This window comes from Triturus cristatus, chromosome 3_2 (assembly GCF_964204655.1).
Source record: "Triturus cristatus chromosome 3_2, aTriCri1.1, whole genome shotgun sequence".
Lineage (NCBI taxonomy): Eukaryota > Metazoa > Chordata > Amphibia > Caudata > Salamandridae > Triturus > Triturus cristatus.
Window position 1 is genome coordinate 1,154,000,157 of NC_140584.1, and position 17,118 is coordinate 1,154,017,274.

The window sequence follows — 17,118 nt, forward strand, 5'->3', positions numbered from 1 at the left end:
CGTGGAAGACAAATCCTACTGCGATCACAGATCATGTTCATTGTCTGCTTCTACCTTACAGAAAGAAACTGGGGGGACTCCAGCTCGGCTCTTGCTGCGCACCGTTGCTAGCTTCAACTGAGTCAAGCGAAAAGAAGAAAGCCACAATATATTACCTTCTGAAGTGAGGGTGGCTGGAAGCGCTCCCCAAAGCATCAGTCCTACCTGCTTCTGAAGCTCCTGAATCTGCTTGAAGTATTTGCTGCAGTCGGGGCCTCCTGCGCTGCATTCGGCGTTGTTCTTGTACCACTCTTTGATTTTATACTCCAGGTCGGCGTTGGCCTCCTCCAGGGACTTCACTTTGCCCAGGTAGGAGGACAGGCGGTTGTTGAGGTTCTGCATGGTCTCCTTCTCTCCACCAGAGAGAAGAGCATCCCCTCCGCCACCCCAACCTCTGCCACTGCTTGTTGCACCACCACCATAGCTACTCCAACTCTCTCTACTGATGCCACCACCAGCACTGCCAAAGCTACCAACACCCACAGAGATACCACCATCGTGCCTTTGCAGGCCTTTCAATGGGATAGTTTGTTGCCCACTTGAGTAGCCACCAGGGAGACCTCCATGATGGAGCCCCGACCCGGATTGCCAAGCGGCCATTATCAACTTAGAACCGCCACCACACTTAAATCTACCAACTGGTGGAAATTCCCCAAATACACTTCTTTGATGATGTACTCTCCCAGGTGCACCCCAAAAAAATCTTCAGTGACTCTGCTCGCCTGCAACAACTAAGACACCGCAGTCATGAGGCAAGCACCAATCGCCTACAAGGAAAGTGGTAGAGTTCGAATGAGAGCTAATCCATCCTTTTATAGAGAGGACCATGGGTGTTCCAGGTCTCAGGCCTGGCCTATCCTGAGGGCAAACCCTACCCCCTACAGCAATTACCATTAGTTAGGAGTGGTCCCTTTCTCCTGAAGCCCCATTTTGATTGTGCTGTGGACGCCGCGTGGCTGTTTACCATCCAGCAATGACAGGCAGTTGAGAAAAGGGTGGAGTGGGAGACGCCAACCGTGATGTGATTTACTTTCATCTTTACAGCATAATTAGGTCATTATTTCTCCTTGGTTTAACCAATTTGTTCTTCCTGGTTTCTCTGCACGTGTTCTCCTCCCTTCTGCTGTTACCTGGTTGCTCTCAGCACAGACACAACACTTGGAAGTCATGCTAGCGTGCCGGGGAGGGGGCATTCTCTGCTGCTGAGTCAGGCCTCTGACCCAGTATCAGGGGAGGGGGCATTCTCTGCTGCTGAGTCGGGCCTCTGACCCAGTATCAGGGGAGGGGACATTCTCTGCTGCTGAGTCAGGCCTCTGACCCAGTATCAGGGGAGGGGGCATTCTCTGCAGCTGAGTCAGGTCTCTGACCCAGTATCAGGGGAGGGGGCATTCTCTGCAGCTGAGTCAGGCCTCTGACCCAGTATCAGGGGAGGGGGCATTCTCTGCTGCTGAGTCAGGCCTCTGACCCAGTATCAGGGGAGGGGGCATTCTCTGCTGCTGAGTCAGGCCTCTGACCCAGTATCTGGGGAGCGGGCATTCTCTGCAACTGAGTCGGGTCTCTGACCCAGTATCAGGGGAGGGGGCATTCTCTGCTGCTGAGTCAGGCCTCTGACCCAGTATCAGGGGAGGGGGCATTCTCTGCAGCTGAGTCAGGCCTCTGACCCAGTATCAGGGGAGGGGGCATTCTCTGCTGCTGAGTCAGGCCTCTAACCCAGTATCAGGGGAGGGGGCATTCTCTGCTGCTGAGTCAGGACTCTGACCCAGTATCAGGGGAAGGGGCATTCTCTGCAGCTGAGTCAGGCCTCCGACCCAGTATCAGGGGAGGGGGCATTCTCTGCTGTTGAGTCAGGCCTCTGACCCAGTATCAGGGGAGGGGGCATTCTCTGCAGCTGAGTCAGGCCTCTGGACCAGTATCAGGGGAGGGGGCATTCTCTGCAGCTGAGTCAGGCCACTGACCCAGTATCAGGGGAGGGGGCATTCTCTGCTGCTGAGTCAGGCCTCTGACCCAGTATCAGGGGAGGGGGCATTCTCTGCTGCTGAGTCAGGCCTCTGGACAAGTATCATGGGAGGGGGCATTCTCTGCTGCTGAGTCAGGCCTCTGGACCAGTATCATGGGAGGGGGCATTCTCTGCAGCTGAGTCAGGCCTCTTGACCCAGTATCAGGGGAGGGGGCATTCTCTGTAGCTGAGTCAGGCCTCTAACCCAGTATCAGGGGAGGGGGCATTCTCTGCTGCTGGGTCGGGCCTCTGACCCAGTATCAGGGGAGGGGGCATTCTCTGGAGCCGAGACAGCCCTCTGACCCAGTATCAGGGGAGGGGGCATTCTCTGCAGCTGAGTCAGGCCTCTGGACCAGTATCATGGGAGGGGGCATTCTCTGCAGCTGAGTCAGGCCTCTGACCCAGTATCAGGGGAGGGGGCATTCAGGGAGGGGACATTCCCTGCAGCTGAGTTAGCCCTCTGACCCAGTATCAGGGGAGGGGGCATTCTCTGCAGCTGAGTCAGGCCTCTTGACCCAGTATCAGGGGAGGGGGCATTCTCTGCAGCTGAGTCAGGCCTCTGACCCAGTATCAGGGAAAGGGGACATTCTCTGCAGCTGAGTCAGTCCTCTGACCCAGTATCAGGGAAAGGGGACATTCTCTGCAGCTGAGTCAGGCCTCTGACCCAGTATCAGGGGAGGGGGCATTCTCTGCAGCTGAGTCAGGCCTCTGACCCAGTATCAGGGAAAGGGGACATTCTCTGCAGCTGAGTCAGGCCTCTGACCCAGTATCAGGTGAGGGGGCATTTTCTGCAGCTGAGTCAGGCCTCTGACCCAGTATCAGGGAAAGGGGACATTCTCTGCAGCTGAGTCAGGCCTCTGACCCAGTATCAGGGAAGGGGGCATTCTCTGCAGCTGAGTCAGGCCTCTGACCCAGTATCAGGGAAAGGGGACATTCTCTGCAGCTGAGTCATGCCTCTGACCAAGTATCAGGGAAGGGGGCATTCTCTGCAGCTGAGTCAGCCCTCTGACCCAGTATCAGGGGAAGGGGCATTCTCTAGCCCTCAGACACAACAACTTTATGGTGCTTGGTGACTTAAATATTCACTTTGATAATAAGCAAGACAAGGAAATAAATCTGCTGTGTAAGGACCTGCTGATACTTAATCTGGCTCAAAAGGTCATAACACATACACACCAAAAGGGTCATATATTAGACCCAATCTTCACTAATTGCGAAGAATTAACGGTCGGTCCTCCATGTCCCATTCCTTGGTCAGACCATTACCTAGTTCCTTTTTCTATACCCGTACACAGGAGAATCCTGTAACAGCCCAATCAGAAAATAACTACAAGGATCTGGAGTAAATTTAATTCCACTTCCTCTTCTCAGGCATTAATAGAAAAAGAACCCAGATTGGACAAGGACACAAATCGTGCAAATGACCAACTGGATTCATGGATCTCCGAGACACTTAATGAAATAGCACCATGGAGCACAAGGACCCCGAAAAGGATGGGTGCTACCGCACCATGGTTTAATATAGATTTGGCTGAAGCCAAAAAGAAATGCAAAAAGCTTGAACGACCATGGAGGATTAACTATTGCAATAAGGCTAGAGAAGACTACAAGTACGAGCTTAAACAATATCACTCGCAAATTAAGAAAATCAGGGGCACATACTGTTGGATGGCGGACCCCGAGGAGTCGGCGAGACCACCAAGGGGGGCCCTCACACTGTACGAAGTAGCCGAGCGCTGCCGAGAAGTCTCCTGAGAGATCCTTCTCCTATCACGTACTAGCACAGTAACACCACCACACAGGACTTCAAGGAGGTTGTCTCAAGACAAGCAATTCTTTATCAGCAATAAAAAGGTTATGAGGTCAATATTTACACGAAGGGATCGAGGGATCCACCAAAAGTCTCAGTGTCTCTTTGGAAGGGTAGGGGTAGCGGGACAGTCCTCGGCAGGAGGGCGGTACGAGGGTACCTGGGGCCCAGTTCTTATCCTCAAGCTGGAGGACCTCCGGATCTCGGAGGGGTCGAGCCGTGACGGCGTCAGCAGGGCTCTGGCGGACAGTTCGTGGAGAGCCGCGATCCAATCAGCAGGGCTCTCAAGATGGTTTCTGCTCAGCTCGAGCCGCGACGTCGTCAGCAGGGCTCCGAGGGAGGTTTCAGCGAGGTTGGGCCGCGACAGCGTCAGCAGGGCTCCGATGTTCCAGGTGGCTTCAAAGTGTTCACAAGAAGGAGCCGCGACGCAGTCAGCAGGGCTCGTGATGGTTCCGACAAGAGTTCTTCTCCGTAGGGTCAGCCGCGATTCAATCAGCAGGGCTCTCGACAACTGCCGATCTGTGGCGGGGTCGCCCCAGATATAGGTCTGGAGCCCTTTGATGTCGGGACCCAGGCGCCCGGTGGGGGCGGAGAGGCCGGGTGGAGGTGGCCAGACGCCCAGCAGGAGCAGCGCCAGGCCCAAGGGAGTTGCAGGGCGATCACACCTCGAGAGGGGAGGACAGTTGGGGGTCCCATCGATACTGTCCTCCGCCGGGGGCGATGAATGGTTCCTGCGGCACCCCCTGGCCAGTTCGTGGTGCCTCGATGTCGGGGCTTCGCTGGGGTCGAGGCCGGGTTGAGCGGGGTCGCGCTGGCTGGTGCACAGAGTCACGTGGGTGCCAACAAGATGGCGGAGCCACGAGGGGTATGCGACCTCGTGCCGCTCAGGAGGAAGGGCCTCGGTGCAGTTCAGAAGGGTGGCCCGTGAAGGCCGGGGCGGGGAACGGGCACAATCCACGGGGGTAAGGACCATGCCACGAGGCCGGGTCCAACAGGCGTCCCCCCCAGCCGAAGGCATGGAGAGTCACCCATCTCCTTGGGGATTCTCCTCGTCAAGGCGGAAGAAGCGGGACAGGCCGTCGGCGTTGGCGTGGTCATTGCCGGGCCGGTGTTCAACGTCAAAGTCCATCCCTTGTAGCGAGATGGGCCACCGCAGCAGCTTGGGGTTCTCGCCCCGCATTTGCATTAACCACCGCAGGGGCCGGTGGTCGGTCTGGACCCGGAAGTGGGTACCGAAGAGGTAGGGCCGGAGTTTCTTAAGGGCCCACACCACAGCGAAGGCCTCGCGCTCGATGGTGCTCCATCGTTGCTCCCGGGGCAGTAGCCGTCGGCTGATGAAGGCCACTGGTCGGTCGAGCCCCTTTTCATCGGCCTGGGACAGGACGGCCCCGATCCCATACTCGGAGGCGTCCGTCTGCACCACGAACTCCTTATTGTAGTCAGGGGCCTGTAGCACCGGGGCAGTACACATTGCGGTCTTTAGGGTGTCGAAGGCTGCTTGGCAGCGGGGTGTCCAGTGCACCTTCTTGGGCTGCTTTTTGGACGTTAGCTCTGTGAGGGGGCCAACAATGCTCCCATAGTCCCGGATAAACCGCCGGTAGTATCCGGTGAGACCCAGGAAGGCCCGGACAGCGGTCTGGGTAGTGGGGGGTTCCCAGGCCTGGATGGCATCTATTTTCGGTTGGAGAGGGGCCACCTGCCCGCTCCCCACTTGATGGCCCAGATAGGTCACGGATCCGTGGCCGATCTGGCATTTGCTGGCCTTGATTGTGAGCCCGGCCCGCTGGAGGGCGGCCAGGACGGCTTTAATGTGAAGGAGGTGCTCTGCCCAGTGGTTGCTGTACACGGCAATGTCATCTAGGTAGGCCGCGCTGAAGGCCTCAAGCCCGGCCAAAACCTTGTTCACCAGTCTTTGAAAAGTGGCCGGGGCGTTCTTCATTCCGAAGGGCATCACCCGAAAGTGGTAATGCCCATCTGGGGTCGAAAAGGCGGATCTTTCTTGGGCGCCGGGGGTGAGCTGGATCTGCCAGTACCCGGCGGTGAGGTCCAGCGTGCTCAAGTAGCGAGCGGCCCCTAAGCGGTCAATGAGTTCGTCGGCCCTGGGTATAGGGTGGGCGTCCGTCTTGGTCACTGCATTCAGGGCTTGGTAGTCCACGCAGAATCGCAACTCCGGGGGGTGGCCGGGAGCTGCGGCCTTTGGCACCAGGACGACAGGACTGGCCCACGGGCTGTCGGAGGGTTCGATGACCCCCAGGGCCAGCATCTTCGTTACTTCGGCCTGGATGCATGCCCGCACTCGGTCGGGTACCCGGTAGGCTCTGTGTCGCACGGGGGGGCTCTCCCCGGTGTCGACGTCGTGGACGCACCAGTGGGTCACCCCCGGGGTGAGGGAGAAGAGGGCTGCGTAGTCCTGCAGCAGTTGCTGGCAGTCGTTGCGCTGTTCCGGAGTCAGGGAAGAGGCGAGTTGGACACCCTCGATTGTTCCATCATGGACGTTGGACTGCAAGAGGTCGGGCAGGGGCTCGGAGTCGTCCTCGCCCCCCTCGTCGGTCGCCAGTAGCAGGCTCAGTTCGGTCCGGGCAAAGTGGGGTTTTAGCCTGTTAGCATGTAGGACCCGGAGGGGGTTCCGGGGGGACTCCAGGTCGACCAGGTAGGTGATGGGACTTTTCTTCTCCACTACCTTGAAGGGCCCGGTCCACTTGTCCTGGAGGGCGCCGGGTTCAACCGGGGCCATGACCCATACCTTCTGACCTGGCTCGAATTCTATGGTAGAGGAGTTCCGATCGTACCACCGCTTCATGTCCTCCTGGCTGGCCTCGAGGTTGGCTTCGGCCAGGGCTCGGAACTTGCGGGTCTGGTTTCGGAGGGTCAGGAGGTATCGGTAGACGTCAGGAGGGGTGCCTTGGGGCTTCGTCTCCCAGCTCTCTTTGACCAGGCTGAGCGGTCCGCGGACCGGGTGTCCGTACAATAGTTCAAACGGGCTGAACCCCAGGGACTTCTGCGGGACCTCCCGATAGGCAAACAGGAGGCACGGCAGCAGGACATCCCATCTCCGCCTGAGGGGCTCTTCTAGGCCCTGGATCATTCCCTTTAATGTTCTGTTGAACCGCTCAACCAGTCCGTTCCCCTGAGGGTGATAGGGGGTCGTGAACTTGTATGTGACCCCGCACTGCTGCCACAGGGACCGCATGTATCTGGAAATAAAGTTCGTGCCTCTGTCGCTCACCACTTCGCGGGGAAATCCCACTCGGGAGAAGATCCCCATTAGGGCCCGGCCTACCACGGGGGCCGTTACAGTTCTTAGCGGGACCGCCTCCGGGTACCTGGCGGCGTGGTCCACGAGGACCAGGATGAAGCGGTGGCCCAGGGCGGTCTGGGGGTCCAGGGGCCCCACGATATCGATTCCGACCCGTTCGAACGGGGTGCTGACGGCTGGAAAGGGTTGGAGGGGGGCCTTGACCCGACCCCCCGTCTTCCCGCTGGCTTGGCAGGTCTGGCAGGACCGGCAGTGGTTGTCCACGTCTCTCCGCATCCGAGGCCAGTAGAAGTGGGTCACCAAACGGCTGTACGTTTTGTCTTGCCCCAAGTGTCCGGCGAGGGGCACATCATGTGCCAGGTTGAGCAGGAACTCCCGGAAGCGGAGGGGGACCACCAACACTCGGCTGGCCCCGAGTTCTGCCACTTTCTGCTCACTGTATAGCAGGCCCTCGGCCCAGTAGACCCAGTGGGTGCCGGTCTGGTCCCCGTTGGTTTGGGCGGACGCTTGTTGGCGGACCCCTTCGAGAGTGGGGCAGGACTGCTGCTCTTGTTGGAACTGCTCCAGGGTGGGGCCCCCTTCGTGTCGCCATTGTGTCAGCTCTGGTAGGGCGCACGGGGAAGCCATCTCTTCGGGGGAGGATTCACTAGGTCCAGGGTCGGTGTCCGCCTCCCCGTCGCTGCTGGCGGGAGGTGGTGCGAGCCCCTCGGCTGGGCGGCCCCGGAGGCCGATGATGAGCGGGGGGCCCGGGCGGTCATGGACCGGGTGATGGCACAGGCCCAGTCAGATAGTCCCAGCATTCGGAGGTGCTCTCGTCGCTCTACTTGAGCCCAGGGGGAACTCTCCAAGTCGTTCCCCAGGAGGCAGTCGACGGGGGTGTCGTCGCGTACCGTCACCTTCAGCAGGCCCGTCACCCCTCCCCACTCGAAGGGGACCAGGGCCATCTGGCACAGGCTTTCGCTGTTGTCGGCCGTCGGGACGGGACACAGCACATTCGGTAGGATCTGTTCGGGGGTCACCAGGTGGCAGCGGACAGCGGTGACACTGGCGCCGGTGTCACGAAGGGCTTCGGCCCGTTGTCCATTGACCGTGACCTGCTGCCGGTACTTCTGGGTGTTGCTTGGGATGGGGGTGCAGGGTACCATTTCTCGGCTACCCAGGCAGACCAGGGACATGGCTGCCGGCTCCCATTCAGTGGTCCCTCGGTCGAGGGTCTCCTCTTCCTCTTCTCCTTCTCCCAGGGCGGCAGCCGCCAGCTGTCGGGGCAGGGGCCCGCCGGCCCCGTTTCTTCGGTTCAGGGGGCAGACCGGATCGCTGGCATAGTGTCCGGTTTGTTGGCAGCCGTAGCACGTTACTGGTGGCCGTGGTCCGGATCTGACCGGGGGCGCCCCCCTTCGGGCTAGGCTCGGGGAGAGTTGTTGCTGCGGTGGCCCTCGAGGGGGACTCCTGGGGGCCCCGGCGGGAGGGTCTCGGTTCCTGTTCGGCCCTCCCCCTCCACCGCGTTGGCGGGTGGGTCCGGTGGGGTTCCTCTGGTACTCCCCCATTGAGTTCCGGGGGACCCGGGAGTTGACCCATCGATCGGCCTCGACGGCGAGTTTTCGCTGGTCGGTCATTTTGCTGTCGAGGAGGTGCTGTCTCAGTTCCACGAAGCAATTGTTGGAGAGATGTTCCCACACGATGAGGTCGACCAGCTGCCCGTAGGTGGTTACTTTGCTACCTCTGATCCACCCTTCTAGGGCCCGACTGAAAAAGTCTACATATTCCACCCAGGTGGTGCCCGGGATTTTCTTGCAGTCTCTGAACCGCTGGCGGTACATTTCTGCGGTTAGCCCGTAGCGGGTGAGCAGAGCCTCCTTCATGTGATCATAGGAGGTCATCACCTCCTCCGGCAGCTGGAGCAGTGTGTCTCGACCCTCACTCAGGAACCGCCCCCACAGGCCCGCGCCCCAGTCTTTTCGGGGCACCCGATGAGAGGTCATGGCTACCTCGTAGGCCTTGAACCATTGTTGGATGTCGTCATTCTTGTAGTACTCCTTGACGACCTCTTTCGGGATATGTACCTTGGTCTCGGCAGGCGGTAGAGTGTCTCTAGTACTGGGGGCGTTGGTCCCTCCGTTCTTGGCCTTGATTTCGAGCTCCTTTTCCTCCAACTCCCGGTGTCGCCTCTTCTCCTCTATCTCCTCTGTTGTAAATTGAAACAGAATGTGATTAAGCATTTACTAAAGACATTAATGCTTTCCCTTTAGATCATGTTTTCTTCGTTATGTTGACCGAAGTCCGGACTCCATTTTGTATTATCATGCTGCCACGTGTTCGCCACGAGGCGAGTCCGACCTCTGTGTTAGTTGCTCTGTAATCTGCCTAGTAACAGTTTATAAATAGCTCTCTCTTGTCCATCTGGCGCATGCCCAGACTTGACCACATCTGTTATAATTAGCCTTGCTTGACCATGTGTTTTCGCGGGCTCAAGGAGTGTGTTGGCTCCGCCCATGTATTGATTCAGTATTGAGAATGACCATAAATGGTAATGTTCTTCGGCCTCATGTTGTATCCACCCACTTATGAGCCCCTCTGTTGTGTATAAAAGGGGACTGTATACGAATGTTCTGGGTGCTACTCCATGCAATACTGAAGAGTGTTGTGTGGATTGTAGGACCACCCTTAAGGGTTAATAAACGCTGTTTTTGTACTTTGCAGTTTCCGTGCCAACTTCCTTATAGATTCCGTCACAGGAGAGCGAACCCTTGTGTCTTGCGGGCCTAGCTGGGGCCTGTATTCATCAATTGGCGCCCGTCACGTGGGGCTCATCGGCGACTCGGATGCTCGAAGGACTGGTCGCGACGAAGGTGAGGAGTTTGGCCGGGGACGTGATCACTGCCAGCGGCGTCTTAGCCCTGGCATCCCGAGGTTTTTCTTCCTTCCCTTCCGAGCTGACCGTCTGGGTGGCGCCGGTCATCGACTGAGACCTCTTCTGTCGGTCCTGCCGTGAGAGCCGTTTGGGCGATTGTGGAGCTTGGCAGTTGGAACCTGGACTCTTGATTGGTAAGAACCGGTGTACGGTACTTGCTCCGAGTTTTAGAAGCCTGGTTTGGCTATTTGAGTTTGATTGATGATGACTAGTCATATTTTGAATTTGTCTTTGTGAAAATATATGCGTTGCAACACATATAGGCAGGTAATGTGGAGAGATTTCTCCGGAGCTGTGTAAACTTTGAACGGCGCAACGATTAAGTGCCATTTTTCCTTATAATATTGCATATTTTGCATTATTTCTAGCATGCCTGCTTTTAGCGCACTCCGTAAGTGGTGCTGTTGTTTTGGTAACCGGTTGAACCTCGAGGAATCTGCTCCAGCTCCCCCAGAGGGGACTCCTAATAGGGATATGTATGTGAAGCATGGTCTTTCTTCCATAATGTACAGCACGCTATGGAGGAAATACACGAAGAAGGATCCTGAGTTGCGATGGCCTTTGTATGGATCGTTTGATATACGTAAGATTGAGTATGTGGAACAGTGTATGTGTAAGCGACGTGCTCGGCAGGATATGTTTGAGTGTGTGCGATTATGGGTGAAGGAAGTGCGTGAGCGAGAGAAACGTGAGAAAGCGCTGTTTGATAAAGAGCAACGGAAGAATGATCATGTGCGAGCGCAGGAAGCGAAGCGTCGGGAGGACAAAGAGCAAACGGACAGACAAGAGAAAGAGCGTAGGCTACAGGTCTCGGGTCAATATGTTGTTCGTCAGCCACTTTATCCTGTCCTTAATAATCCTGATGATGATTTTTATTTACTAGATCGCTCTCCGCCCCCTTATGTTGGCGCATCCGCTCCGCGGCCGCAAGATTCTGGCCCGGCTTCGGGTAAGGTAGACACACGGTCCATGTTATCGGCCGAGCATATGGCTGAGCTTCGGAAACTTTCCCTCCGTGCACTTAAGGGCAAGATGTCTAAGGAGGAGTTGTTCCATACTTGGGGGTCGTGGCAAGATAGAGAGAGGGTGTATTTTCTGTCTCATTTCGCGGATGAAGTAATTGCTGCTTTCCGAAAATATTCTAGTGTCCTTGAGCCTGACGAAGTGTCTTCGGATGCCGGAGCATTACGTAATGGTGTTTTTTCTCCCCCTAAGGCTCCTGAGGCGGCTCGGCGGCTGTTCGCTTTGCGGGACGAGGTGCTGGCCCTTAGAGAGAAAGCACGCCAACAAACGGAGGAGGAGAAGCAGTCGGATTCGTCTGCAGCAGGGGGCCACTCATCCACCTCCCAGTCAGATAAGGATGACGTAGTGCATGCTAAACCAATGCGAGAGGCGGCGCCTTTGTATGTTCCTCCTAAGGGAGCGGGGACTAGCTCGGACATTAACTCCGCCGATGCAAGGGGATATTTTGTGTATAATTGGGTTTACACTCCATGGCATAGGGCCGATGTTATGGCATTAAAGAATGCGTTGCCTGACCCCCGCAAGAATCCAGCGGCCTTCTATGAAGAAGTCGAGGGGGCCTTGAATTCTTGCATTATGACCTTAGCGGATATAGACCTGTTCTTTGGCCTTATCCTACCGCCGGATACGTGGCGCTCTGTCCGAAAGGTAGATGATGCGGTTGCCTTCAAGGCCCGGTGGTCTGACCTTGAGGATGAGGATAGGGAACGGAAGCCCGCACAGAAACCACCCCAGAATATTTTAGATCTCCCTGCGGCTATTGTGGCTAAGTTGAAGACGATTATCCCCCCTAAAAAGATTGACTGGAATATGTTAGCTGCATGTAAACAGAAAGTTGACGAGTCAGTTGCGGACTTCTTTACGTGCTTTGAGGAGACGTTTCATGATTTTAGTGGCCAGTCGCTTACTGACGACACGGGCCGCCACCTTTTCGCGGACAAATATGTGGCTAATCTGCTACCAGCAGTTGCGGCCCGGTTAAAAGCGAGCGAGAGTTCCTGGTCCTCCGCGACGCCGACGGCCCTTCTGACTATCGCTCAGTATTATGAGCGTCAGGAGCACGAGGCGAAGGGCCAGGAAGAGAAGAAATCGAAAGACCTCAAGACTAAGGTGATGTTAGCACAAGTATATGGCCCGCCCCGACGGGGTAATAATAGAGGACGGGGCGGATCCTATGGTCCCCCTTCGGGCCGATCTGATTTGAATAGGAACCAGTGTGCGTATTGTAAGCAATTGGGCCATTGGGCCAGGGATTGCCCAGTGTTGCGTGCTTCCCGTCAGGGGCATACTCCGGGTGGCCCGAGAGGTAGAGGGGGTTCCTCGAACTTTAGAGGAAATTCTAATGATAATGCCCGTTTCGATACTGCTGGGCAGCACCGAGATAGCTCAAATGTTTTCGATCGCCAGCACCAGTATCATGTGTCGGACATCGATCGATCGGGATATCACGATTCGCAGCATGCATAGGAATGCGTTGGATGGGGGTCTGAATCAGTTGAGGTGCCGGTCGATCAGACGGGTCCTTATGTATCGGCTGAGGTTTTAGGTTCTACTGATCAGTTCCTAGTAGATACAGGAGCGACCCGTAGTGCATTGTCTAGGTACTTGGTTCCGGGGGCTCCCCCATCCGGCTCAATGGTTACATCGGTAGGGTTTGACGGTACCCTCTCCCGAAGCCCTCTTTCACAGCCCCTTACATTTAAGGTTGATTCTTTTTCTGCGCCCTGTCCGTTTCTGCTTGCTCCGTATACACCGGATAATATTATGGGCCTTGATATGTTAAAGCACTTTAGGGCTACGATCCGCTGCTCCCCTGAGGGTGTGAGGGTGATCTTAAACGACAACTACCCCCGGTCTGGGCGGATGTGTACGATATCAGAAGATGCGTTGTTGGCTACCCTCCCCCGAGCTTTATGGGCGACTTCGGACACAGATGTGGGACAAATGGTGATTCCTCCGGTCCACATTAGTGTCCAGGAGGGGGCGGTGTTACCACGCCTCCCGCAGTATCGTATTTCCCAGGAGGGCGAGGAGGCTCTCATACAGATTGTGCAAGACTTGATCGCAGTAGGGGTAGTGGAAGAAGTTCCCTATAATATCTGTAACAGTCCGATTCTCCCTATTCTGAAAAAGGACACGGATGCAAAGGTCTATCGGTTCATAATTGATTTGAGGGAGGTGAACAAGATCGTGATACCTCAGTACCCGGTGGTTTCCGATATCACGACGTTGCTTACCTTGGTCCCGCCTACGGCGACCATGTTTTCAGTGATTGATTTGAAGAATGCCTTCTTTTCCATTCCCATTCACCCTGATAGCCGATTTCTTTTTGGGTTCACATTAAGCAATAGATCTTATCGTTTTTGTAGAATTCCCCAAGGCTACACAGAAAGCCCTAGTATTTACAGTCAGGCTTTGAAACGACAGTTGGATTCCTTTGTTTTACTCGAGGGGGTCGCCCTCATTCAATATGTCGATGACATCTTGTTGGCGGCTGACACCCTGGAGTTGTGTGAGAAGAGCACGTTATCCCTACTTTCCTTTTTAGCATCCCACAATCATAAGGTATCTAGGAAGAAATTGCAATTCTGTAGACCAAAGGTGACTTATTTAGGTCACCTTTTGTCTAAGGAGGGGCGTGCACTCACACCAGATCGTATCCAAGTAATTTTGGACACACCGAGACCATCCACGCAGAAGGATGTGCGTGCATTTTTGGGCCTTGTTTCTTTTTGTAGACAGTGGATATTGGGGTTTTCACACATAGCTAAGCCATTGCTAGCTCTCTTGACAAAAGACACGCCTATCCCAATCCCTTGGTCAGATGAGTGTGATGCTGCTTTTCAGCAACTACGACAGGCCCTTTGTTCAGCACCAGTGTTAGGGACCCCTGATTATGCAAAACCCTTTTCGTTGTATGTGCATGAGAAAGATGGATGTGCATTGTCAGTTTTAGTGCAGATGCACGGCGACAAGCAGCGCCCTTGTGCATACTTTTCGGCTGTGCTTGATCCTGTCGCCCGAGCATTACCAGGGTGTTTTCGCTCGGTTGCGGCGACAGCTGTGTCAATACGCCAAAGTGAAGGAATTGTGTTGTCCCATAAGCTGTTGGTGTTAGTCCCCCATGCTGTCGATGCCCTGCTTAATCAAACAAAGACGCAGCATTTGACCAGTGCCCGTTTAACGGGATATGAGCTGACGCTTTTGGCTCCTCATATTACGTTGAAAAGGTGCGTGACATTAAATCCGGCCACATTGTTGCCATACCCCGAGACCCAGCCTGAGGCGCAGAAAGCGCATGATTGTATTCTTGTGACTGAGGAACAAACAAAGGGTCGTATTGATCTCCAGGATACGCCCTTTTCAGATGTAGATGGAGAGTTGTGGGTAGACGGATCATGCCTGAAGCTACCAGATGGTACGACTTCAGCAGCGTATGCAATTACCACATTACACACGATAGTGGAGACAGCACGCATACCACAGAAATCAGCTCAAGCAGCGGAACTGATAGCATTAACACGAGCATGTGAGCTCAGTACAGGATTATGTGTGAATGTTTATACAGATAGCCGCTATGCCTTCGGAGTAGCGCATGACTTCGGCCTACTCTGGAAGGAGAGAGGGTTTTTAACGTCACATGGAGTACAGATAATGCATGGAGAGTTAGTTCATAATCTTTTAACTGCATTGACATACCCAAAGAAAATTGCTATTGTTAAGTGTAGCGCCCATAGGAAAGTGGTTGATAAAGTTGGGGAAGGGAATGCGTTAGCGGATCGAGTAGCACGGGAGACTGCGATGCAGCCCGGTACTACTGCCATGTATGTAGTGAAATCACAGGTGGAGAGATGGCGTGATGCGAAGGAGGAAGTGCGAGAAATGCAAAGGACCGCTTCTGATAAAGAGCGGGAGAAATGGGCTAGCGAGGGAGAGTTGGATGATGAGGGTTGTTGGAGAAATAAACAGATGGATAGATGGAAGTTACCCACGGCTTTCGTACAACCTATGGTTCAGATGGCACATGGGCTAGCACATGTTGGAGCTTCCGCAATTGTGAAATTGCTTACCCAAGTCTGGGAGCATCCAGAGATTGCTAGCACGGCAAAGAGGGTGGTGCAGACTTGTATGATCTGTCTGAAGTATAACCCAGGAAAGGGTACTCGAACTCCAGCAGGAGGATTTGCGACACCCACTGCACCCTTTGAGGTTCTGCAGATGGATTACATCCAGCTTGAGCGCTGTAACAATTTGAAGTATGTTCTAGTAGTGGTTTGCGCTTTCAGTAAATGGGTTGAGGCGTACCCTACGAAAGACAATACTGCAATGACCACGGCGAAGCTACTGCTAAAAGAGTTTTTCCCTCGATACGGCGTCTGTAGACTTCTGTGGAGTGATAATGGCCCTCACTTTGTAGCGGATGTTATAAAGTATGTCTTGAAGGGCCTAGGCATCACCCAGAAGTTCCACGCCGTGTTTCACCCCCAGTCTGCAGGACTAGTCGAGAAGTATAATGGTACACTGAAGCTTAAGATCGCCAAAATCCAAGCTTCAACGTCTTTGACTTGGCCAGACGCCCTGCCACTGGCGTTATTGTCAATTAGGTCAGTGCCACACTCTCGAACCGGCCTTACGCCGTACGAAATAGTATTCGGACGCCCAATGAACATTTGGGGTCCACCAAGGCCTAAGGCTGTGTATGATGTACCTTGTGTAATGATGAGCGATTATCTGGCACAGTTAACGGATAACTTGGTTTCTATTCATCAACAGGTCCGAGAGGCGCTCCCTGATCGGTCTACCGGCGAAGGACATGGTCTCCGGCCTGGAGATCATGTTATGGTGAAAGTCTTCGACAGAACGAACAGTTTGGAGCCGAGATGGGTAGGACCTGAGCAAGTCCTCCTTGCAACGAGGACGGCTGTGCGAGTCTCGAATAGGAAGAATTGGATCCATTCCTTGCACTGTCGAAAGGTACCGCCCGGATTGGTGGAGTCTGCCGTGCTGACCGATCAACGAGAAATCCTAGCAGCAGAGACAGGCCGTGCTGCGAAGCCGAATGACACTGAGGAGCTCTTTCCGGACCACACGACTTCTGGAGGAAGGCGATATCATCTTCGACCAAGGAAGTAAGGTTTCCAGTACCGGGACATACTGTCAGAACGGCCCTTGGGTTAGTGAAACGGAGAGCCGATGAGGCAAGGGGGGGGGATCAGCCCTGCATTAGTGTAGCGACACCCGTCTTGGCCCGCTGGTGAAGAAATCAACCGCTGCCCAAGGGGAAGAGTTCTGACAGACCTTTTTAGTTTCAGGAAGATATCAGGGTATTGTTTCTTTTGACATGGAGAAGAAGAAAATCCTTTGTGCGTTGGGGTTCATGCTAACAGTAGCTATTGTTGGAATAACAACATGGTTTGTAGAGGAGGTAACTCCTGCTCGGAAAATACTTGTGTTGACAACTCCGGTGCCTGAGGAGCACTACTTTTATACATTACCGTATCAAGAGTTGAAGCATCGACAATCTTACTTGAACAACACTTTCATCCAGATGCTGCATCATACCCACGTTGCTACGAATGCTACGAACTGTTGGATATGTGGGATGATGCCAGCCCATCAGAAGAAAGGAGGAACGCCATTTATACCACTTCCTTTCTCTCATAATGGCTCTTGTAGAGCATGGTATACTTTGCTTTTTGCCACTCGGAAACCGACAGTGGGACGATTGCTTTTCAGACTTAATAGAGAATGCCATCAAGACAAGAATGGGTATCCACAAGCGAATGGGACAATTTGGGAATGGGAAGAGTACCGACCGGACAATGAATCCATTCCCTATATCTTCACGAACACCAGAGACACTGTGGGGAAGGACAAATTCGTGATCCAAGTGGCACAAGCTCAAGCGGACCTGTGTGTCCAGAGTGTGGGTTTTATCCCTGTTGGTGTCAGTGATTGCATAACTGTACTGAATATTGACGGGTTGAACAACAGTACCTTCCTAGCGTCCCATAATACTTACTTTGTATGTGGAAATAAAGGTTATTACCGTTTGCCGGCTGGGTGGTCTGGGGTATGCTATGTAT

General features: G+C 54.5%; 1 protein-coding gene across 1 annotated transcript in view; it reads right to left on the bottom strand.

Annotated features, from left to right (window-relative positions):
* LOC146859298 (keratin, type I cytoskeletal 17-like) overlaps positions 1-802 on the bottom strand; it is a 14,061-nt gene extending 13,259 nt beyond the window's left edge. The window contains exon 1 of the mRNA XM_085649969.1: positions 205-802. Coding sequence (XP_085506095.1) covers positions 205-639 — 435 coding nt within the window. The 5' untranslated portion in view covers positions 640-802. The remainder of the gene's footprint in view (positions 1-204) is intronic.
* Between the last annotated feature and the right edge of the window lie 16,316 nt (positions 803-17,118).